Source organism: Macaca thibetana, chromosome 3 (genome assembly GCF_024542745.1).
Source record: "Macaca thibetana thibetana isolate TM-01 chromosome 3, ASM2454274v1, whole genome shotgun sequence".
In the NCBI taxonomy this organism is placed as follows: domain Eukaryota; kingdom Metazoa; phylum Chordata; class Mammalia; order Primates; family Cercopithecidae; genus Macaca; species Macaca thibetana.
This window is the reverse complement of record NC_065580.1, coordinates 92725934-92751656: the sequence shown is the minus strand read 5'-3', so window position 1 is coordinate 92751656 and position 25723 is coordinate 92725934. Positions and strand designations below refer to the sequence as shown.

Here is a 25723-nt window from a genome sequence, read left to right as displayed (position 1 = left end):
GCAGCACAGGCCTGTGGAAGACCCAGTGAAGGGAATTACTCTTTAGCTGAATGTGATGAGCCAGACACACAGGGATTTTGATCACACTGGTTATTGCACTGAGGTCTTCAGACAGAGGCCAGCATCCCTTATAATCATCCCTAATGATCTGTGCTGAACTGATCAGACACTTAGTTTTTCCACCATTAGCAGCTTAATTAGATTCCTTCATTTGAACGCACAGAGATGATTACAAAGAGTTATACTAGTCAAGTTAGAAGACAATCAAATAGCTCTTTAGCTTGTTACCACCAGTGGTGGTCATTCAGTGACAATACATAAAGTTAACTTTGTTGATGGCCTAAATAATTTTAGTGTCAGTACAACCTTTTTTTTATAAGTAGAGCAAAATTTTAAAATATCTGGCCAAGATTTATTCTTGCCTTCATTCACTGAGAAAAGTATTTGTTGAGCACCTATGAACAAGACTTCACATGAAATAGAACAGAGACAGAAATGAGCAAGGTGTGATGTGAGCCCCAAAAGATACCAGCATTTAATGAGACAGAAGCATGTGAAATGAGACAGAAGCATGTGAAAACCCAGACAGGAAAACCCAGTAAAGAAGAAGGGCAAAAACACACAGAAGAAAGGGCCAGGAAAGGCTTCCAGATGAGAGGAGAGAGTGCACTTTGAATAAGGTATTTGTTTCCAGAAAATTGTTTTCTCACATTCCTGTAAGGCATTTGCTAAATTAAGCATCATCTTTTTTACTTCCTGGGTTATGGCCAGGTCAGGACACAAATGATAAATGACAAAGATTATAAATCTCAAATCTAAAGGAGGTTGCATATTGGAGTTTACAATTCATTCCCTTCCCCATTTTCTAGCTACAAAATATACTTTTCCAAAAAAAAAAATAATTTAGTATACTATACATAGTCCTTGGCCTGTCTCACTGATTGAATTTGTTTTTGGAAACAGGCTTCATCTGGAAGAGGTTTACAGGTGTTTAACAGTCCAGAATAAAGTAGCAGGCAACTTGCTGGAATTTATAGCACATTTCTGCTAAAGAATTTTTGTTCTCCTACTGTAAAAGTAATATATGCCCTTCATAGAGAATTTAGAAATAATAGAAAGCTACAAGGAAGAAAATAAAAATTTAATGATAAACCGCTATTTCCTCCCCCCACCCCCTTGCTGTCCCCAGTCTTTATATTCTGAGACTTTCCTTATATTTTCATAACATGCTTTACTTAGCTACCCTTCCCTGGGGGAATTTGCTATTATAAACTATAATGCACAACTCTCCAAAAATCTTTACCTAAGTTTATATTCTTAAAGATAAATTCCTAGCAGCAGAATTACTACTTATAAACTGCATTACTATCTTTTATGTTTTTGCTCAACCACTTTCCATAAAGCTTGTGCTAGCTTTTACTTAAATCAGCAATATATGAAATTACTTGTTTTGTAATCCCTTCGTCTTAGCTTTCACCTTCATTGAGTGTTATAATTCTGAGTAGGAGAAACTATGTATCTTTGTCAGGTTGATGGTGGGGCAAGGGAGAGGGAGGAAAATACTATCTTGTTCAAATATACATTTCTAGTGAAATTGAATATTTGCAACTTATATCAACCTGTTTCTCTTCTATAAGTAATTTATTTTTCTCCTTTCTCATTTTTCTCACTGAAATTTTCTCATTGATTTGGACAGTTATTTATATATGAAGGATATAAAATTTTGTCATATTTGTTGCATATTGTTTTCCTCAGTTTGTTTTCTACTTAGTTTGTTTCCTAATTAGTTTTTTTTTAACTATATACTTTAAGTTCTAGGGTACATGTGCACAACGTGCAAGTTTGTTACATATGTATACATGTGCCATGTTGGTGTGCTGCACCCATTAACTCGTCATTTACATTAGGTATATCTCCTAATGCTATCCCTCCTCCCTCCCCCCACCCCACAACAGGCCCCGGTGTGTGATGTTCCGCTTCCTGTGTCCAAGTGTTCTCACTGTTCAGTTCCCACCTATGAGTGAGAACATGCGGCATTTGGTTTTCTGTTCTTGCGATAGTTTGCTGAGAATGATGGTTTCCAGCTGCATCCATGTCCCTACAAAGGACATGAACTCATCCTTTTTTATGGCTGCATAGTATTCCATGGTGTATATGTGCCACATTTTCTTAGTCCAGTCTGTCATTGATGGACATTTGGGTTGGTTCCCAGTCTTTGCTATTGTGAATAGTGCCGCAGTAAACATACGCGTGCATGTGTCTTTACAGCAGCATGATTTATAATCCTTTGGGTATATCCCCAGTAATGGGATGGCTGGGTCATATGGTACTTCTAGTTCTAGATCCTTGAGGAATCGCCACACTGGCTGGAGCTGTTCCTATTCAGCCATCTTGGCGCCACCTCTCCTAATTAGTTATTTTTATACACATGAGTGAAACTGTTAATTTTTTATTTTTAAAATTGTCTTTAAAATGAGAAATCCCTTCCTCATTCTGTAAAATTTTATTTTATTTTTTCTGTTCCTTTTGGAGTTGCACTTTTCACTCAGATCTTTTCTTTTTTTTTTTTTTCTTGTGACATGGGTCTCACTCTGTTGTCCAGGCTGGAGTGTGATGGAAAGATCACAACTCACTGCAGCCACAATCCTCCCACCTCAGCCTCCAGAGTAGCTGAGACTACAGGCAGGTACCACCACACCCAGCTCATTTTTTGATGTTTTTGTAAAGACAAGGCCTCACTATGTTGCCCAGGCTGGTCTCCAACTCCTTAGCTCTAGAAATCCTCCCAACTCAACCTCCTAAAGTGCTGGGATTATTAGCATGAGCCACTGAGATTGGCCTCACTTGGATTTTTAATATAGCTGGGATTTATTTTTGTAATGTAAGATTTCTTGATCAACTATCACATGCATAGTTTTTCTTCAGTTAATTTACTATTTTATTACTAGCATCAAAGACATTCATTTTATTCTGGAATAATTGAAGTTCTGTGATGAACAAACTACCTCCCAAGTTAATATGTTAAGTGCTGATTTAGTGAATCACCTTACCTCTCAGCTTCAGTCTTCTCATCTAATAAATTAGGATATTAGAGGTCTAAGATTTCTTCTAGCTCTAAAATTCCTTTCTTAACTTGAAGACACCCTTCCCCCAAAATTCAGCAATATCCATGCTTTTGAGTATTGAACTCTTTCTGGGAAAATGTCACCATTTTATAAAGGATACCAATTGATTACTTAGGAAGTTCTGAGTAGCTCTTTTTTCACTCTGATCGAATATGTCTATCAATGCCAAGAATCATTCTGTTCTTTTATGTTCTAAAAATACTCCAGTGGATAGAACTTCTAAAAATTTACTCTGTGAAATGGTGTTGATACAGGACAGATGGCTGATCTAGCATATCCAGCTACAAGTGTCTGTTATCAGGACATTAAAATGATATTTCAAGTCAAGTCATTAAATATTTGGAATTGTTTTTCTGAGATCAGAATGTCCTGAGGAGGATCAAAATCTGGAATTCCCAGATCTCTACAATGAAGGAAATGCTTGCTCTTACTGCCTTGAACCCTTAGAAATACCAAGAAAGTAACCTAGTTCTTGATGTTGGTTAGGTTCATTGGCCGCTACCCACTAGCTCCAAATTACTGTTTTTAAAACATGCAAATTTTTGTCTCTTAAGTGTCTATCTCTCACGTGAAGAAATTACTCTTTGAGAGCATTCCTACGTTTTATTTGAACTTTTATCCCCAGTGTTCAGCACTAACTAGGCTTTCAGTCAGTGTTTGTGGTACTGGAGCTGATGGAAAAGGAAATTGTGGGTGGTTGGAAATGTTTCCCACAGTCAAGTACTTAAACTCACATGTGTAAAAATCCAAAGTTGTACCAGCTTCAGGATTCCAGTTCATTGGATATTTAAAGTTTTAAATTAGAAGTTTTCTACCTTAGAGAATTAACCTGGAAATGATAAGCAGAAAAGGCAGGAAGGTTCATCACCAATAGTCACTTTGTAATATAGAAAAGTCTTTGGAAGAATCCATCCCTGGTAAAGAGTGGATGCAGACTTTCAGACTTAAATGGATCACAGGTTGTGGAGCAAAGATCTTACCTTGGCAGGTCTGTATGTGAGGATTTTGACCTTCTTTGGCACTCCAGGTGCACATTAATATTCAGGAAAAGAGAATTTGTTTTTTGTATGTATTATCATTTTAATACTAATTCCTCACTTAAATATTAATTCCTTTTTTGTTCACCCAGTCTGTCCTCCTGTCCTCTCCACACCTATCCCCTCCCTTAGAAAAAAAGGCAGGAGAAATCTGCCACTATGCAATCAAATTCGTCTTTGTCTTATTTTAACCTTCTCTCTTCCTTTTTACCTTCTGGTTTTTTGTTTACTTTTTTGCTTGCCTCTCAAATCATTTTAGCAATATTTAATTACATCTTACATTCTTTTAACCTATTTTTAATACCAACCTCCTGTTACTGTTCCATGCACCAAGAGTGACACTTTGTCTACCTTTTTCCCAACCTTGTTTCAAACCGTGAAATGGAGTTTCTGATATGGTTACAGCAGAGACTAAAGGCGTGCCTCCCTAAAAACACCAAGGAATGTACAAAACATGAAAAAACAAGAGTGTTTACTTAAGATGCTTTGTATCTCCTCACTCCCATTCCATGTGATCTGGCAGCTGCTACAGTAGCTAGAAATTTTTCATTCCATAACTTGCATAAATACTGAAACTCCCCTTTTGATTGCTGCTTTGCCCCCACGGAAGTTCCACATGCATGCGTGCACACACACACAAGCATATCCTCACGTACACACATGCAGATGCACATTGACACACACACACACAGGAAATTTGGGAAGAGCGATAGAGTTCCTTGACTTGAAGCCTTTCAATTTTTTAGAGTGTATTTCCTTTTTAAGTTTGAAGAATACATCTGCTGGGTCTGCTCAGAGGTAAGAACTAGCTTTTTCAAATAATTTCCGTTTATGAATTAGTTCTTCACTGAGTCAAACACAACTAAGTTTCAGATCCTATGGGAGGAATTTGAGAGGAGAAGTCAAGGCCATAGGAACCAGTCAGGGATAGCTATTTATGCTGCTCTGAAAAGTCATGTTATCCTCTTGTTATTCAGTTGTAAAGGCTTCTGTAAAACTGCTGCCATGGATTATTCAAACCCCATGGGACAAATATATCTGCAACCAGAATGTAGAAACTTTAATCATAATTTAGTGTAGGTTTCTGTCCTACCTTTGGGCTGCTAGTGAAAAGCAGTGCTTCTGGTCACTGGCAATTTTTTTCCTTTTTTTCTTCAACATTTCAGGAAATGCTTAAGGATCTAATTTAGATTTCTGCATCCTCATTTCTTCTGACATGATCTCAAATAGGCCTCTGTCAGGTCATGTGTGCACACTGTACCATGCCCTCAGTTGCCCACTGACCCAGGCTGCTGGTTTCAGGGAACTGAGGCACTGCTGAAGAGCCCTGGTCCACAGCACACAGGTGGTAAGTGGCTCAGAGAATCTCAGTGGTTTCCTAGTTTGGCAGACCCTTCGCCTATTCCCTCGGGCCTTCTAACGAGGGCGAGTGGTTGTACCTCCGAGTCTCTGCAGAAGGAAATAACCACCATATCTGGAACAGAGGAGCAGCAGAAAGCAGTGGCATGCCAGCTGCCTCACTTCCGGTGACCATGACTGGCATCACACCTTGTTTGTCATTGCTGTGTTTTCTCTTTTGTATACTCCAGTCGTGCCAACAACGAAGGATGCAACTGTGCCTTTGCAGATCATCAGTAACCCTGACCAAAGACCAAGCGCCGATAGAGCATTAGCTGTCTCTTGACATTTTATGTTTAAAAATGTAAGAGTCAGAGAGACAACTGAACTTCCTTGTCCCCCTTCTTTTAGTTTTTGATCTCTAGAGGTGTACACTTCTTGATGAGTGAGATTTGGGGTGAGGTGAGTAACAGAAAAAACAGGCCCACATGCCCATGAAAATGATCAATTTCATCATCCTTAGTCCTCCTCTGGCAGAGGGGCTTAGAACCTCCTTTTCTGCAGGTTCTGTGAGCTCTGTAGTTAACTCCTGTGATGCTCTCTGCCTCTCAGTAGCGCATACAGCACCATAGGCAGTGGTTTGCATTGCAGTGGAAAAAATTTTATGATATTTGTGTGTGTTTTTAAAATTTGGATGATTTTGATATACACATGCACATAAACAAAATCATAGCAAGACCCTGATACAAATTCAATTTTGTAATACTTCAGTGTTAGTATACATGGATGGCATACAGTTACAATATAGTTTGTGTATTTTTCTGCCCTCTATTTATTGAGGGCTTTCTCTGTGTCCAGTATTCAGTTGGGTCTATAAGGTAGGGATTATCCCGTTTCACAGGCAAGAAAGCTGATGCTCAGAGAGACCACCCAGCTAGTAAGTGACAACTCTAGGATTTGAACCAGGTCTGTCTTCGCTTTGGTGGATATCAGTTTAATTTGATTCAGGCCGTAAGTTCTTTGAAGGGCTGCCATCATCTGAGTTTAAGTTTTGTGCTATTAAGAATTGGTTATTACCCATGAAATAGAGAGAAATTGACCATATCCCTGGCTTGCGGCTTGGTGGAAGCGTTCTTGGTAAGACGTGTAAATTGTTAAACAAATTAGATTTATCTAGTCATTGGTGATTGAACTGTAGTTGGGGTGGCAGGGGACTATGCTAGGCCTTCATTGTCTGTTTTAGTGCCTAAAAGTTCTGGAAGATGCATAATAACCTTATTTTTTAGATGATGCTTTGGAGTTTGGGGAGTATATTTTTATTCTCCCAGAAGTACAGCTATTGGATGGCTGCTGGGATTTGGCTGTAGATAAGGCAAGCCTTGTAACCCATGTCCTCTCAGTATAGGTTGAGGCCTTGTCTGCAGCTGTGAACTCAATCATTCTTTGAGGACTGGCCTCTTCCTGGGTAAGAGCTGGCTCCAAAGACCCTGGAGTCAGAATCACGCTCCCTTTCTTCTGCCAGAGTGCTATGCCCGTTACTCAGACTTAGCCTAGATCTGACTTTAGAGCTTTGGTTCCTGGCTACGGTGGACTAGATTTTGTCTTTCCGTTCTGCAGACGTCAGGCTTTTTCCTTTTCTACCCAAGCCTGCCGCTTGGACTTAGTTCCTCTGAGACTGAACCTCTGCCTCTTTGCTTCTGCTGACCTCTCTGTCCTTGACCTTGAGCCATTCTGATTTACAGTATCTGTCCACTTATCCATCATTTGCCAGGCCATGCATTCATTTAACAAACATTGTTCTGGATGTAAAACCAAACCAACCCAGCCACTGTTCTCATGTAGCTGTCATCAGAGTAGAACTGGCCCTGCCATTTCTCCTCCCTCTTCTACCCTCCATCCCACTCCCAAATCTGGCCATCAGCCAAGAACTTTTATATTGGAACTAGAAACCTGCTGGAAAATATTTAATAAAATTTAAGCTTTTATGATAAACAGTAACACCTGTGTGATTGACTCACCACTCTCAAAGGTCACATGGGAAGTGTAGCGTGTGAAGCAAGCTGTAGAAGCTAAATTACAGTAAACTGATGTGGACACTAGACAAGAAAGACTGTTAAGATCATAAAGCATGTAGAAATTGGAATCAGTCAAGTAGGAAAATGCTAACACACCCTACCCTAAAGCTTTTAGATTTCTGAGTTGTTTTCTGGACAGCAGGATGATGAAATACATGACCAATATGGTGTAGTCTAAATTAATGAAAACTTAACACAAGCTTCTCTGGAAACTGTGAAATGTGAGGCATGCTGGGCTGTCTCTATTTGCATCCCTTTCTCCATTCTCACGTCTGCCCTGTGCTGGAACAGCGAGTCCTCACCACACACTGCGGAATGCATCACCCTGGATTTCTTGTCCTCCTGCTCTGAATGGGATACAGCCGGTGGGAAGCATCGGCAGGAGATCAGAGGGTGGAAGGAGAGAAAGGTCAGGATGTTCCTCCTCCCTCTGTCTAGCTTCCTCCAGCAGTTCTGGCAGTGACTGCAGCTCCTCCTTGGTAGCTTCTCATTTATGCCTCCAGCTCCCAAAGGGATCCAATACTTACCTTTACCTCCCCTTACCCCTTCCAGCCCAGGGCTAGTTGAGATCTCCCTCTTTTCTAGTCCTGGTTATCTCTCACCATTTTTGCTTAGTTTCATCAAACCTACCTACACAGCTGTAAATAGCCCCTTCATTAAACACTTTCAAAACCCTTGCTGAGTGTGCATTTTCCTGCCAGAATCCAGAATGATCTGTCAAGCTAATACAACATGTTGAAATATATTCCTAATAAAAAGACATTGACTTTATATTTCAAGATGCTACAGTCTGTCCCATCTTTTCTGCTCTATTGTGCAGTAGGTTACTAGCTGAAATTGGCCCTGGGATCACATTGCTAGGCTTGCTCTGGTTTTAGGGTTATTAGACAAGTTGTTTTGTATGATGATACTCTTAGAGGCAATGAGATTTAATACATACAGTTTTTCTCTAGTAGCCAGAAAGTTTCTGTTTAGTCATGCATATTGGTTTTCTGTTGGAGTTTGGTCAAGTTCTGTAATAAATATATGTTTATTTTGATATCTATAAAAGTCAGACTTTACCTAGATTTTATAAATGTTGGGATGATGAATCCTATTAATCTTGTTTAGGCTTTCATTAGAGTTATTAATCTTAATATGTGTGGGATTAAAAAAAGGAAAGAACTAATTATCGTTATCTAAATACTCTCCTTCTGCCAGAGTATCTTGTACAAAGACGTATTTGTTAGTCCAGCTCCTTTGTGGTCGGGTGAGTCTAAGCGGCTCACCTTGACATACATCTGCTAACTTTATCTCTCTCTTAATCAGTTCTATCTTGCCAGCAATATTTTGACCTTTTTAAAAAACATCCGTTTACTTTTTTTTTGTGAGAAAAAGAATCATGAGATACATTGTCAGCAAATTATCTAAGGGTTGTTCTCGAACAAAATTCTTTTTGGCTAGAGGAGATTTTTTTTTTTCAGATAAGTATTATAATCTGCTGTACCCACATTTATAGAACAGAAACAGATGTGGGTATTGATGGCTTGGTCAGCTAGGCTTTATGTGAATTTCCATAGTACAAGATGGGAAGAGATACCTAACTGCTAAATCATGTGCCTTCTTCCTATTTAGGAGAGCCAACACTTTGGGCTTCTGTGAGAAAAGTGGAATCAAGATTAGTTTTGTAGAATCTTTGTGTTGGAAAGGGTGCAAAGTATAGCCCTGACTCTTGATCCAGAATCGTCTTCATTTGTTCTATGATATTGCTGATAGACTGCTTCAGCTTGAGGGACAGCTGGGTCCATCTCTGCTGTTAATACTTCTTTATGTTGGTCCCCAAGCAGCCACTTTTATCTCATCACCCACTAGTGGAAAGTCACCTTTCTAGAACGTCATGAGTAATTCCAGGGCTTCCTCTCCCACAGGGTAGAGTGGCTCAGAGAGTGGAAATAATCTGCTGCTACTTATCCTCCTGAACTCTTCTTTCTTGGACCTTCCAGCTACCCAAACTGTGCCTCTCAGGACGTACTTCTCAGAGCCCTTTGTGGCTCCCTGGGGCAGATTCATGTGTCCTCTGGCCAACGAATCTGTGTCCACAGACTCATCTCTGCCCAGTTCTTTTTTTTTTTTTTTTTTTTTTTTTTTTTTCAATTTTAAGGTAAAACTTACATAACATAAAATTAGCCATTTTAAAGTCTATAATTCATGTCTACCCAGTTCTTGAGCCCATCAGGCCCGAGGCAGCTTATATACTGGGAGCCCCATCTCCACCAGCCTTAACCTGCATGTCTCAAGTTGCATAGACATAGGTGCCCACAAACACAGCCTTCCTCTAAAGCCAGTCTCTGCCGTGTTTAGCTCTGTTCCTGCCTTGGTCACTGATTCGGGTCTGGTCAACACTTCATTTTCCCCTTGCTGGGTCTCGAGCACTGCCCGATCTGAGCTGGTTGAGCTATGGTCACACCACTGCACTCAGATCCTGCCAACTCTCTTCCTCTCTTAGAATGAAAGCCCTTGTAGGGCTTTCCCAAACCAGACAAGATGTCCAGAACTAAAACCTGGCTATGCTAGAACTTTTGACTTTCACTTTGGCCTAGACCTCCCTGTTGCCCGACCCACCAACAGATTGCCCTGCACTGGCAGTCAGATCAAGGGAAAGTGACATCTCCTTTGATAGTTGTCATCTATAATATAGAGCATTGGCCATCTTAGGGGACAACTGTGGTTCTGGTTAAGGGCACTGGCGTCGAGCCTGTCGGGGTTCAATCTCAGCTTCGCCATCTCTCTGCTCTGTGATCTTTCTTACTTAATCTCTGGGCTCCCGTCTCCATTTGTAAAATGGGAATTTTCATAGCATTAGTCTCATAAGATCATTATAGTGATTAGGTAAGGTAGTGGATCTTCAGCCCTTAGCTTTGCCTGCTGTATGGTAAGCCCTCAGTGTTAGTTGTCATAGGTTTATCTGCCTGGTCATGGCTGATTCCTCCCCAGTTGCCTGTTCCTGGTAGTTCTGTTTGTTGCATATGGCAGTGTTGTCTCCTTAGTTCTTCAGTTGTCATTACCTCTACCACTATGGAATAAAATTATATTAGCTATTAATGGTCCAGTAACTGATAATTGCATGATGTTTTATACTTCACAAAATACTTATCATATATTATCTTAAGTAGTGGCCAAGGCTTGGTGCTGTCTCACATGAGCTACTCTCAGGCTAAGACCCTGAATTAGAGCAGGTCATTCTGATCTGATGTATATGTAACTCCTTGCCTAGCTTTGCCATTGTCCAATTTAACAAGCATGCTAGCTGTTCTTCTCAGCTTAACCCGGTCTATTTGAGTGCCTCAGCTAAGCTGATGGTCAGAATGCAAAGCAGGGCAGGCCAGTGCCCTGTGGAGTTTGATGACCACCAGCAGAGTTTGATGATCCCTCCTTAGGAAGAGAATCTCTCAGTAAAATATCCCTTCTCTCTGGGCTCTATCACAATTCACCAATTGAAATGTGTTCTTAGAGATTTAAGGTGTTCTTTGGGAGACTGAGGTGGGCAGATTGCTTGAGCTCAGCCTAGGCAAGACCAGCCTAGGCAACATGGTGAAACCCCGTCTCTACAAAATAAAATAAAATATTAGCTGGGCCAGTGGTATGTGCATGTAGTCCCAGGTACTCAAGAGGCTGAGGTGGGAGGATCACTTGAGCCCAAGATGCAGAGGTGGCAGTGAGTTGAGATTGTGCTCCTGCATTCTAGCCTGGGTGACAGATTGAGAATGTCCTCCCACCCCACCCCACCCCACCACCACCCCCGAAAAAAGAAAAAAGAGATTTAAAGTGTTGCTCTCTAAACCTCTACTTTAAAATGCAAATGCATTCATTCATCCTTTGTTTATAAACGTATTCAGTAAATGTTCATTGAGTGTGAAATGTCAAGACCTGGCTAACTATTGGGAATTCAAAGTAAAGAAGATAAGAGTACTTGCCCACAACTGAGCTTGGGCAAGGCGGGGACAGAAAGTGCATCAGTAAGTGCTCCTGAGAGTGCTGAATTAGAAGGATACATGTGGTGCTGTGAGGTCACACAGAAGGGCCAACAAGATCAACCTGAAGACCGGGGTCTTCCTGGAGGAGGTGATTCTTGAAGTGAACTTTGTGGGATAAGTAAGTGTTAGGCCAAGAAAGTTGTGAGATGAAAAGAGGTATAACAAGCTATTGGCTACAAATGCCTTCCTATCAGTTAACATCTTCAGTTCATGTGTTCACAGACCTAAGGGCAAACAGCATTGGAACTCGTGCTACTGGTATGACTTCTTGAGTGTCGTAGTGTCAAGCTAGATGATTCTCCGCGTTTGCCATCTGAAAGGTTCTCAGGTACTGCCTGCTTCAGACAGGTTTGATTTTGGAGGAGGAATGAGTCTCTTCAAACTGACTTCTTTCCTTTATAATGAAATTTCCAAGATGTAGTCTTCTCTTCCTCCTTGTTCACTCACAGTTTAACACATTTTCCCCACTCCTGACCTTAAGTGACCTTAGACTTACCATCTTTGTAAATGTTACAGTGTCAGGCAGGCGTTCCCCTGGGGTCTCCTGATACAGTGCTCTCCTGGCTCTCCTCCTGACTCATCTTGGTAGTGGTCTTCATGGTCTCTCTGTAAGTAGGCTCCCCCATGACTCGAATATTCTCCCACTTTACTTCTTCCCCTTACTGTGTTTTTAGCTCCTTTAATCCCCAGTGTTCATAGTTCTGCCTCTTTCCTGCTCTTCCTTAACAATCTCTTCCATTACCAAAGCTTAAATAATTCATAAATTTGTCTCTACCCTCGACCTTTGTCCAGAGGCCTGGTTCTTTATTTCTAACTGCTTGCTAAACGTCTGTGGCAGGCAGGCTGTCTTAGTACGAAACGTCAGTGTTTAAAATCAGAAGCATCGGTCTCACCAGAGCCGCTCCTTCATACACTTTCTCCCCTGTTTAATGGTATTTCCATTCTCTCAGTCACCCATCGTTATCTTTGACCGTCAGATCCCATGGATTCTACTTTTGCATTGTCTCTTGCATTTGGCCACATCTTAGGGTGCTCACCCAGTTATACTTATGTTGTCATTGAGCCTATTAACTTGTCAGTTAAGAGCAGGGTACTCGCCTCACTCATCTTCACTTGCCACGTGGTGTCCAGAACAGTGCCTTATGCAAAGGAGGCAAGCCCTCACTATTTGTTGAATGAATGTCAATTAAGTGTTTTAATACTTTACCTGCATTTCATGAACTATTTGTCATTTAATATATTTTCTGTTATTAGTTCTCTTAATACTTTTAATCTTAACCAAGCAAGCACAAGAATAAAATTTCATACTCAGAACCTCAACTATGGTACTTCTGTTCTTTCTCAGGATGAGAAATTAGTTAAGCATGCATGGGTCAGGAAACATTAATTTACCTTTCCTTCTTGAGAGCCAGATGTAATACGTAGGATTATTACATTTTTATGGCAATTTTAGATAACATATTTCCCTTTGTACATTAATTTTTCTGCTTTTTCTCTTCCTTATTTTTAATAGGTCTTCAAAATGGAAAACTATCACAATGACATAGATGCTATTGATAGTACATCAATATGATTCAGCTCTTCCCCTGCCTGGCAGAGTGTGGCTGCTGTGCACATAGCCATGTAATACATATTAGTTACACAGGCATTAGAGAAGCCTTTCCCATCCATATGTATGTGCATGGCCTGTGGAAGTTAATAATGCCATATATCACATGCACATAGAATGTAAAACGTACTTCAGAATGACAGCAAGCTCATATAAAATGAGTATTGGCGCATGATTAAAGGAAACCAGGGAAATATTTTTGTCCTTTCAGAGAACAGAATTATTTGTTTGCTCTGTGTGTCTCAGCATCCCAGACCGTCATTCTGCCTTTTTGTTTTTTTGTTTTTTGTTTTTTTTGGGGGGCGGCGTTGGTCAATATATGCATTTCTCTGCAGCCACCTTATTTCACTTCAGCCACATGGACAACAAAGGAACCCCTTTGGAGAAATGAAAGATAGCAATTACACATTGGTATTCATGTTACGGGAGTCCCACTGTCGTCCTCAGGGAGTTTAACAATGAATATCCAGCATTAATTGCCACAGTAACTACATGCGTCTGACCTTGCTGAAATGTAATACATCAGTTTTACATAGTGAAATTATTTACCACTGAAAGATTAAAAAAGAATGATTATAAAATTATATTGCCGTTTAGAATGACACATATTTTTTGTTTTTAAGAAAATCCTGGAGGACTTAAATGATTAGCTTACTGCATTTTCTTAGGAATCAGAATACCAGGAGGTAAAGTCACAATTTTATCAGTGATGGCTGGCAATTAGGCAAGATTAGTGCCTTCCTATTCTTATGAAAGGTGAATAATATACATTGACATCCCTGATTAGCCTGTAGAACTAATTAATAAGGCACAATGGATATTTTTTCTCTGTTGGGAGTGGGGTTATCCTCTTTTATATTTGTACCTGACGGTAGGTAGGTAGGATTTTCTGTCAGTAGGGGAAATGTGCTAGTAGCCCTGAGCACGTAGTGCCCTTTTTAAAGAGGTGACATCATCTTTAAGGTGAAATCTACTTACTATCAACTTTTCTTCTTTAATCTTTTGCTCAAATCCTCAGAAATAGGGAAGCTAGATTTTCTGACATGCATCTTACAGTTCCTTTTTCCCGGGCTACCACGCTTACTGGGTATTGCACACTGGGAGAATTTCACACTCAACACTCTGAAAGTGTTCATGGCTCCGAGTTGGAGGCCACCCTGCTGGGTCAGCAGCAAGCTGTCCTCTGTGACAGAGCCACATCAGCGGGCCGCACTCGCTCTGGGCTGTGGAAGCTGTGTGTGCAGAAATGAATGATGGTTCAGCCGTCTCTCCTTTTTAAAAAGGGACTGAGGTGAAGAAAGTCTGTGCACTCATCCATGACATCCGAATTTCAGCCTAGACGAGATTCTAACTAGAGATCCATTTTGCTTGTATTCTGGCAAAACAAGTACATGATAAATTTGAAGGCCCTCTCAAGTCTGAAAAAAAATTGAACTGAATGATGGAGTGGGTCGTTTTTTTTTTTTTTTTTTTCTTGCCTGCCTTTTAAAGTAAGGGTGTAAAGTAAATGAATATATGTATTGATTACGACTGTGGAATATGGCTTACTCATTGTCTTCATGTGTAAATAATGTATATTTTGTATGATTCAACTTTAATAGAGTGTTTAATAAACATCTGCCAGGTAAAAGAATATAGTACACATGTAATTAATATGTTGTGCTTTTTGAAACTTTGAATTTTGTAGTCTCTAAATTGTTTAGGTAGTTTTAAAAATAAACTCTGAATTCCACCTCCACTTTGTTTTCTATTTCCTTTAAAGTATGTATGTCTCTAATGTTGTAAGTTTTCATAGCATTTGAGCCTGGATACTTTAATATTAGAGGGAGATTTTTGACCAGACTCCTAATTTATTCTGAATCTTTAAAGAGATGATACTGTAAAGCAACTCTAGAAAATATAGCTTTAGTTAGCTCCTTCCCACCCCTGCCCCTTTTAATTTTCTCTCTCTTTTTCCTTCTCTCATCCATCATCCCTGTCCACAATTAAAGCAAGATGATGAAGTGACGACTGTTCAGGTTAAAGAGCAAGACCAGAGCGTCCTGGTGCTGAAGAAAGTGCAGTGCTGTGGCCCAGCCCCCACAGCTGGGAGTGCGGAGAGCCATTGGAGGTGAGAGTTTCCCTGCAGCCACAGAGGCACGCGCTCCCGTTTCCTTTTCCCTGCCTGCCTTCCCTTCCCTTGCTCCATCTCACTCGCTCTCTGCCTCCTCTACCCTCCCTCCCTCTCTTTTCTCTCCGCCTCTCCAGCGTTCTAGCTGACTGCAGAGCTCTTAGCAGCCAGATGGACTCAGTTCCCAGTGAAAGGACAGGGATGGCAAGATCTTTTAGCATTTAGGGGATGCCTTTGTTAGTAACCGTTCACAATGGGCAGCTCCCGGCTGAGGGTCTTTGACCCTCATTTGGAGAGGAAAGATTCCGCCGCGGCGCTCTCAGACCGAGAGCTGCCCTTGCCTACCTTCGATGTGCCTTATTTCAAATACATCGACGAGGAGGATGAGGACGATGAATGGAGCAGCCGCTCGCAGTCTTCCACCGAGGATGACTCAGTGGACTCTCTGCTCTCTGACAGATATGTGGTGGTGTCCGGGACCCCGGAGAAGATTTTGGAGCACCTTTTGAATGACTTGCACCTGGAAGAAGTCCAGGACAAAGAAACAGGTAAGGCTCTGAGTAGCTCATGCTTCCAGACTTACAGCGGCTGATGCCCTTGTCAGTACCCTCAGGGGCAAGGTTCCCACTGTTAGCTGAAACCGGGGTGGGGAGAAATAGCATATGCTTTGTGCGACTCATCCCTTGCCTTGTGCTGATTTGTTTAAATCCAGTAAATGGACACATGTAGATCCCAAGCAGTTTCCTGGGAAGTAGCTGTACAAAGAAAATGATATGAAGGCAGCTGTTCTTGTTTCTTTGGCAATTTTTCCCAAATCTCATCTAAAGGCAGTTGGCAAGAGACCAACATTCAATAGCAACATTCAATGGAAAGAAATACAAGGGGGAGGAGGGTTAGCAGGCGTTCACCTGGCATGTAGGCAGTGCTGAGCTGCGGGGAGCAGCCTCTGTGTTGAAATGTCAACAATTAATGCAACTACTCAGCAGCTACATGCTTAGTGGCAACTTCTGCCTTTTTCCAAGTGGTTTACAAACTGCCTGGTCAGAACAAGCCCTGAGGTGCAGACTGTGATACTCCCAGCTCTTCAGAGCAGAAATTGTAATGCACTAAAGCCTTACTGATCAGACTTCTTGTCTTTTAAATTTAATTTGAGAGTAGAACACTCACTTTGCTTTTCCACCCATGCACTTTTGGAAACACTACTATTCCACTTACAAAATGACTTATCGGTAACTTCCTTTATCTCAGAAGGGAGAGTGCTTGCTTCTCTTAACCAGAATTTGTAATTTGTTCCATGCTGGAGCAGTTATTCCAATGAATAGGCCTCTGACTGTAGCCTGCATTTTGCAACTTGATCCCTTAACTGAAATGCGCTTTTTGCTCCTTCCATAGCACCTGTGAGACCCACAGTTTCCTTAGGTTTTTACCATGCAGGAAGGATTTTGAAATGACAGCTTAGGTGGGAACAAGAATTTCCTTGTGTCCCTGGAGTTTTGTCTGAACGTAAGTGATGTCTGGGTTTGTATTGCGTTATAAAGGACCATAAGAGAAACAAGAATGTGTGAAATACAAAAATGGGCAAAAAACAGTATCAAAATGACCTAATCATGTATCCTACAGTAAAATTATTGTGTGATTTTAAAATTCAGATAAATACCCTATTTTGCATATGTCTAAAGACAAAATCAATAGTTGTCATTTATATACACTAAACAAACAACTAAAAGAAAAATATATTCTCTTGGCATTTGCTGGGTTGATTTTGTATGTCTATAGATTAATATTTTGTGCGTTTGAGCACTATTCCCATGTTCTGCTTCATCAAATATAATCATCATGGAAGGTGGGTCTAATTTTCAGTCTACTGATTACCAGACTGCTTTACACAGGTGTTTTGAGCTAGAATACAGACAAATGATGTGTCATGGAAAAGACACTTTAGTAGGGGTTTGGAAAGATTGAATACTTTGTTCTTCTTAATAACACTACAGTTCTGTAATGCAAGACTTTGTGTCTGGTTTACATTAGTAAGCAGGGAAATTATTATAACCTGCCCAGGCCTAGCTTGATTTCTTTTTCTTTTTAATTGTCATGAGTTTGTGTTCTCTTTGCTTTTGAGAAAATGGCTCAGGTGCTCACAGGTTCCCACTACTTAACACTGAGAATGACAAATCACTCTTATTATTGTTGCTAATGTCAGAATTTGCCTCCTATTGGAAAATATAGTGATTTGCATCCTGTCTAGTGACTTATTCTTGCTTTCTTCTCAGTTATACCAACCCTTGGATCATGTATGTCACTTCTGCCATGTGCTCACAAAGCCAAGAGGACCAGGACTTCATGGCTTGACTCTCCTAGCACCAACCCAAGTGGGGAAGAAGGGGTTGGTTGGGGTCACCTCACCTAATTCCTGCTCATTTCCTTAGAGTTTGGGGGAAGGACACACATGAAACGTTAGAGTTTTGCGGAGACATCTGAGTGGCAAAAGTGGTAACAACTTTCACCAAAGAAAGATTTTATGAAAATGGAAAAGTCAACTTTGGAGAAAATGATTAATGTGTATATAAAAGAGATGCCTAAGTGGAAGTCAATGTAGCTCTTCCAAACTTCAAGAACGACACTTGGAGAAAACACAACAGAAAAGCCACCATGTGGTTTCTGTTAATAAGATTATAAGAAATATAATAAATATAAAATAAATGTGTGCAAATTGAAGAAAAGGAGATATTAATAGCTCAAATACTAAGTGAATCAGGTATTTAAAGTAACAGGACCCCTTGTCGCTGACAAAGGTGAATTCTAGTTCTTTATCTCGGTCAGGTAAGCAACCCTCATTATCAAAGGCCCGGGTGTGCAGGAGCTGAAGAGAGTTGCATAAACCATATGGAGGACAGATGGAGGAAAATGAGAAGGGGCTGCAATAAAAGTACACAGCAGCATTTTTATGTTCTTGAGCGCCCCTTTTAGGGAGATGGAGCCATCTGGGGCCGCGTGCAGCCATATGGTGGCCCTCCACATGGCCCAATAGCAGTGAGGAGGAGAGGGTCCATGGGAGACAAGGAATGGTCCTGGAGGCTGGGATGAGCCTCTTCTGGATTCTTACATTTTTGGACCCACCAGAGGCTGGGGAGTATAACTGAACAAGAGATGTGAGTAATTTCTCATCCCTTTCCCACAGAAGTCACTAATTTGTGAAAATGTAGGTACAGGACCCAATAGAGGAGGCCCTCTGTGCTCCCATAGGACAAGTGGAAGTGATTACTGATTGATGTTAACATACGACTAAAGTTTACTCCATTGAATATAGCAGGGAAGAGAATGCCAGGGCTATTAAAATGAGGCATTTCTGTTGTTTCTGGACTCAAGAATAGAATAGGAAACAACTAAACAATTCATATAGTATTCTATCAGCAAATCAAGCTTTTTAAAGGAAAAATAATTCTAGAGATGAAAGCAACCTACTAATGATTTTCCTAAATGAGTTGACTCACGCACACCTACTATATCTATTTTCATAATCCCTCAAGTACATAGGCTTCCTCCTTGGTAGTGAAAGGAACAAGAAGTCATCCAGTGATATCTGTGGAATGAAGGAATGCATGAGTGAATGAGTGAATTTCTTTTTTTTTTTTTTTTTTTTTTTTTTTTTTGAGATGGAGTCTCTCTGTCACCCAGCTGGAGTGCAATGGTATGATCTTGGCTCACTGCAACCTCTGTCTCTCGGGTTCAAGCGATTCTCCTGCCTCAACCTCCAGAGTAGCTGGGATTATAGGGGCCCACCACCACGCCCTGCTAATTTTTGTATTTTTGGTAGGGACAGAGTTTCACCATGTTGGTCAGGCTGGTCTTGAACTCCTGACCTCGTGATCTGCCTGCCTCGGCCTCCCAAAGTGCTGGAATTACAGGCATCAGCCACTGTGCTTGGCCGAGTGAATTTCCTAAACTCTTAAAGAGAAGATCAATGGGAAGTGCTGATAAGAAACAAGCAAACTGACCAGGCATTTGGGTCTTTATTTGCAGCCAGTTTTGAAATGTTCATTCATCTGTGACAAGATCCCTTTTTGTTTACTAAGTTAGCAGTAACACTCCCTGAGAGCAAGCAGGAATGAAATTCATTGTCATCTAAATTTTTCAACATTTCTTCTTTTGTCCGATAGTTCTTCATTGTTTAAAGTAGGAAAACTGAGTCTGGTAACTAGATATTTGTGAACCTGGACAGTGATTGAAGCTGTTTTCAAAGATTTCCTTTTTTCTCCCCCATGGTTCAGGTTTTGCCTTGAAATATTTTGAAGTGTTAGAGGAAAGTCAAGTTGTTTTTGGAGCTTTATCTTTTCCCAGAAATGGGGCAAACATCATTGGGCATGAGATTTACATGAGAGAATTACAAGGAAGGCAAGAAAGAAAAAGAAACAAGGAGCAGTGAGTTAGAGGAGTTGGAGGGATGGGGGAGCAAGTTTGGGCCCAGCCAGTCCTGCTCTGTTGTGGTCCTGCTAGTGACTGTACCTAGTTAACCCTTTCTCCTGCCTAGAGAGGATAAAGTGTGTTTTGCTTACAGATACTTCTGTAGTGAATGATAATTTCTGTTTCAAAGCAGGGGGAAAACTGTGGATTACATGGAGAAACCCCTTCTTATTGATTTTTCTTTCTGAATCTATGTTATGACAGGTCTACCTTAGGGAAAACATAAGAAATATGTTATTTCCCATTTCCTTATTCATCTTTTTGAAGAAAATGTACTTATGATTACAGGTTTCCAAGAAAAAAAAAGCCAACAGAGAATAGAATAGTAGGAATAGGTAAAGCCTACCAGCTGATTCTCATTAGGCCTGACCTGATTTCTTTTAGGTATGGCTGCTTTTTTTTTTTTTTTTTTTAATTTCATGAGGTTATCATTCAGTATATTCTGTTAACATGCCTTTGTGTGGAAATGTCTATACAACCCGCCTTGATTCTTTCAGAGATAACTCAGTGTTGGGGGGTTGGCGTTTAGCAGCACATAGTAGGTTGAGCATGTGATTGAAGGAGTGAGTTCATTACTGTTCTAAAGAGGAAACAACCTCTGTGAAAGTGCTTGTTTTATATTATAGGAGTGTCTCACTCAACTGATACAGTCCGGAAGCTCTTAATGGTCAACCTAGTGACTTTTATTTTTTTATTTTTATTTTTATTTTTTTTGAGACGGAGTCTCACTCTTGTCACCAGGCTGGAGTGCAGTGGCACTATCTCGGCTCACTGCAACCTCCACCTCCCAAGTTCAAGTGATTCTCCTGCCTCAGCCTCCCGAGTAGCTGGGACTACAGGTGCGAACCACCACGCCCGGCTAATTTTTGTATTTTCGGTGGAGACAGGGTTTCACCATGTTGGCCAGGATGGTCTCAATCTCTTGACCTCGTGATCCACCCGCCTCGGCCTCTCAAAGTGCTGGGATTACAGACGTGAGCCACTGCGCCTGGCTGTGATGTTTTTTAAGCATTGCACTGAGAAAACATTGAGTAAAGCGAGGGCAGGTACCTCATTTTCTATTAACTTTTTAATTTTGTCTCCTGCCAACACCAAGCTCATGATAATCCCTTGATATTTAATTATGTAATTTTCATGGAGGAAAATTAAGAATATCTTTCTTCTTCTCCTTGGAAAGATAGAAGACAATGTAAGTCAACTTATTCCTTGCTTACCTTGCCTTTTAGCATTCCTGGAATGATACTGGGTGCCTCTATTCCAGGCTTTTTCTCCCAGGTTGCCAGACCATAATAACCCTGTAGCAGCATGTCTTTTGCAGTACTAAAACTTTTTGAGGGTAGGTAAATATTTAGATGGCAGTAAGTCTTTTCATGATTTTGTACAATTGTACATGTACATGGAATTATCTTGTATTTATATCTTTTTATTTCTGTAAGGTCATGTAATAAACAGACCAGTGTAGCTTATCTGTAACTGCACATTAGCAGCACCTGGGATGCTTTTAACAAAACAGCAATGTCCTGAGATCCTAATTCCGTTGGGCTGAGTTGGGGCCGAGGCCTTAAGGCCTTTAAAAGTTCCCCGGGTGATGCAATCTGCAGCCAAGTTGAAAGCCACTGAAATAGAACATTGTCTCACTTCCACGTTTTGAAAGACCAATTCCAGGTTTCTAATGGTTATAGAATACAGAGAATTGGGAACTTCTTTCCCGCTTTCCAACTCCTCTGACAGGACTGTATGTCCAGCCTCATGTCCACTGGCCCCTGCCCTGGAGTTCTGCAGCCTGAGAAGTTCGTAACTGACAAACCTACACTGCCAGTCCATGCATTAAAGTGGTTTTGGATAAAAGGACACCATCAGAGGGGACAGAGGTACCGGACACACAAAATGTTTGGTTTTTCATCTCTTGGAATGAGAAGATGTGACTATAGTGAACAAGAACCATTTGGATTTTTGTGGGTTGTGTCACATGACACAAATTCCTGGGTGGTCCTTAGGTGTCACAGCCAAGAATGCTTCTGAGAGAAATCATGTTTTAAGAAAGGAGAAATGCACATAGCAGAGTAGAAAGGTTACTAAAATGAGATTCTAAAGTATTGAGTACCAGATCTGGGCTCCATTAAAAAAACAGCCAGAGACTTTGAGCAATTAATAAATGAAATGATCTCTGAAGTATCTTTCATCACTAAAACCCTTTGATTCAAAGGGATCTATATTTTCTTTCCTTGCAAAATATGTTACAGAACCATAGAATTTTAGATGGGAGGGAGACCTGAGAATTCGTGTAGGTGACCTCCAAAGTCATTTTATGCTGGAAACACCTCGTGCAGCCCTTGCACGAGGGCTTAGGAAATTTGGTCTAATTTCATATTACTGCTACTTTTCTTCAGCCTCATAGAGCTGTTAGAATGTTGACAGGGTATTAAGCTTAGAATCTAAGGCTGAGTGGCCATACCTGGTGATGATTTAACTGTGTTTTTATATAACCTTGTCCAATGGGAAACTTTTTAAGTTCCTTTGAGAAATTATGCCATAACATTTCTAAAGAATAGCTTTGATTTATCACCCTACTACTAAATTCCATTTGCAGAGTTTTATTACCAAGCCATTTTGGGATATTCAGAAATAGTGTTGCAGGAGAAAAGCAGCAGTTTTCCCTCAGTGATGAAATATATTACATCATATCTCTTCTACTAGCCATTTCCCTGCAATTCCTTAACTTTTAGCTTTATACACTGCTTCTATAAAAAATGTAACAGTGCATTTTTAGTTATTGAGTTTCTGCATGCACCTGAATGAATACATTAGAAAAATTTAGTTCCTTTATTTATTTAATTCCTTTAAATATCTTTGACCTCCAATTGCATAGGCACTGTTCTAAATGCCAGGGATACAAAATAGACAAACTACTTACCCTCCTGAAGGCTTATATTCTATTGGAGGGAATCAGACAATAAACAAAATAAGTAAGAAAATATTGTATATTAGATGATGGGTTGCTAAATAGCCAATATCATCATAGGCACGTATTTGGGATAACTATATCCATGTCTTTAAAAATAAAAAAGCTGGAGGATATTTTAATGTATTTAAAGTATTTTAAGAATTAATGTGAAACCTCTAGTCAAATGCAACAAATTTCAGAATCAAAAGAAACACACTTAATTGAAATTTTTAAAATAACATAAAAGAAATTTGAAGTATGTATAGGTATCCCCAGATGGTAAATCACTATTGTTAGAACCCATAGAATCTACATTTGTGGAAATGTTTAATAAGGATATCAGCCTTTTACCATCTTAAACTGTGAAGATCGCTTTATCCAAGGCAAATAACTGGACTGGGCTGCTACTTAGTCTTTTTCAGCTTTTTGAAACTGTCACTTTAAAATCTTAGATTAAGCACTTTGGGAGCCCAAGGTGGGTGGATGACTTGAGGTCAGGGGTTTGAGACCAGCCTGTCCAACATAGTGAAACCCCGCCTCTACTAAAAATACAAAAATTAGCCAGAAGTGGTGGCGCTGAGGCATGAGAATTGCTTGAATGCTAGAGGGGGAGGTTTCAGTGAGCTGAGATTGCACCACTGCAGTCCAGCCTGGGCAACAGAGTGAGACTCTGTCTCAAAAAAAAAAAAAAAAAAAAAAAATTAGATTAATTTGTTTGCATACATGCTAATAAAAAAAAAATCAATGAAAGACTGAATTCATTAGCACCAACTCCAGCTGCCCTGGGTGTGTGTCAGATGCAGATGAAGAGTACCACTGTTTGGTAAGGACTTGTTTTTCCAGATAAAGCAAAGACTTGAAACAGCTGTCCACAGTGACAGTACAAATCCCCAAAATGGTGTCAAGAGAGAAAAAGTGCTCAAGTTAGAATATGATTTCTGTTCTACTTTATAATGTGTGTGCTGTGGTTTTTGTTTTGTCTTGGTTTGGATTTTGGTAGTTCCTTGAGCTTCTCTCCTAATTACTGATATGGAGAATGTAATGTATGGCATTTGTTGACCATAATCGAAGCATTGGAAGGCTTTATAAATTAGTGTTGACAAAGTGATGAGATAATTAGAATTGTATAGAAATTTTCTCAGTTATTTCACTTATAAAAGCAGAGGCTTTAGGCCACATGACATTTGAGAACCCTTCTAGCTATGAGAACCAGGTTCAAAGATTACTCCAGACACCAATTTATTTATTCAAACCTTGTCCCATTAGAAGGACATCCTTGTGCAAGATAATTATCCCCATTTGATGGACATAGAAGCCAAGGTGGAAGTTAATTCAGTTGCTTCAGTGATGGTGCTACCATTTGAATCGGGAAATGAGCCCAAATATATTCCGAGTTTTATCCCAAAGATTATTTTTGCTAGAGACTGGAATCATGGATGAAAAGCATGATTGAAGTAAAAATCTACCATTCAACTCAAGCTTTAAGCCCCAAATCAGGTGCTTCAGTACCCACTTAAGGGCGTTCTAATCTCCAGTACAAAGACCTGCTTCTTGAATTCCAGCTGTGAGCAGAATGGCCACTGGGTGAGCTAACTGCTTCAAAAAGGTTGAGAGAGAGAGAGAGAGAGAGAGAGAGGTCTAGTTCCAGCTGACACTGTATCAGACTACTCACAAGAGAAGTGATTAAAAATTAAATTTTGACTGTGGATTTCATTTGAGGTGCTCATCTTCTGGGTTAATCTATTCTTACCACCTTTGAACATGCAATATTATGTATGATAACAAGGGAATTGATGCTTTTACACTGCCAGTAGATTGTGGGTTAATTAATACCCTTGTTGTTAATGAAGCAAGGTGAAGTGAAGTGAGACCCAGCCGAAGCATAAGATCATTAACATACACTGATTAATAATGGAAATGTGGAAGTTTTCATTACAACACAACCAATGGGCAAAGGAAGATATTTAATGGGTATGGATATATTTGATATGAGTATAGCAGACCTTTCAGGGAAACAGTCTCGATTTAGAATGAGAATGGATCATTGGAATGCATTTTTTTAATTGAATCATTTTCAGGTTTATACCACGTTTGAGCTGTAGTTTATAATCTGAATTTTAATTTTATAAACAATTTCAGCATGGAAGGTTATGCAAATGTTACAGTTTTCCAAATAAGAAAGTACTCAGAAAAATGTAGACTAGTTTATTCAATGATTACCTGATATTTCTAGTGAACTATGTGGAGAGATGAACACTTTCATTAAACCTTTACTTTTATGATTTGCTTTCATCCTCCACCCTTATTTATTCTGTGTCCACTGTTGGAATTTACTACAATAAATGCATAGGCGTGTATATGTATATTTATTTATAAAGTAGAAAATAAGACATTGGGTAACTAAACTTGTCATATTTAATTAAAGGGAAACTACAGTTGGCTTCGCAGATGTGGCTTTTGCCACAGAAGGTTGACCATTTTACAGCAGACTTTGTCAAGGGAAAGGTCAAGTGGAAGTCTAGAGCATGCTAAACAAACCAAAGTATTATAGGGTTCTAGGAAATTAATTTCAATAGGATCTGAAGATAGGGAATGGAAAAAGGAGTACATGAGGGGGAAAGAATGACCTTAGAAATTAGATCCTTAGCTTCCAGTCTATAAGAATTGTGGAAAACGTGGGCATCTTAACGGTTTATGGACTTTCTTCTTTAAATACTTTGAAGGAAAATGTCAACCACTTTCAGACAGGTTAGAGTGGAGGTTTTGTCCTAGAGGCTGAAGGTGAGATAATCTGGAGGTTTCCTGCACACTGTGTTCTATCTAAATGACATATGCATGTGACTGCTTACTTCCTCGAAGTCAGTTTCAGTGCCGACCTCAACCCCCAAACCCCGATTTTCCTGTGTAAACTGCAGCCAGCATAGAAGATGGAGAAGTCAGTGGACTTTCTACTTCATTCATATTTGCATATTTTGTTTTCTTTTTATCCTTTATTTACATTTATTTGCTTC

At 40.1% G+C, this 25723-nt stretch overlaps 2 protein-coding genes across 3 annotated transcripts in view; one reads left to right on the top strand and one right to left on the bottom strand.

Moving 5' to 3' along the window:
* The window catches only part of NUP42 (nucleoporin 42), a 1164542-nt gene that overhangs the window by 928812 nt on the left and 210007 nt on the right, over positions 1–25723 (bottom strand). The window lies entirely within an intron of this gene.
* RAPGEF5 (Rap guanine nucleotide exchange factor 5) overlaps positions 1–25723 on the top strand; it is a 242543-nt gene that overhangs the window by 150372 nt on the left and 66448 nt on the right. For both annotated transcript variants that reach the window (XM_050783124.1, XM_050783125.1), the window contains exons 10-11: positions 15189–15307; positions 15767–15855. In XM_050783124.1, the coding sequence (XP_050639081.1) occupies positions 15189–15307; positions 15767–15855 (208 nt within the window). The remainder of the gene's footprint in view (positions 1–15188; positions 15308–15766; positions 15856–25723) is intronic.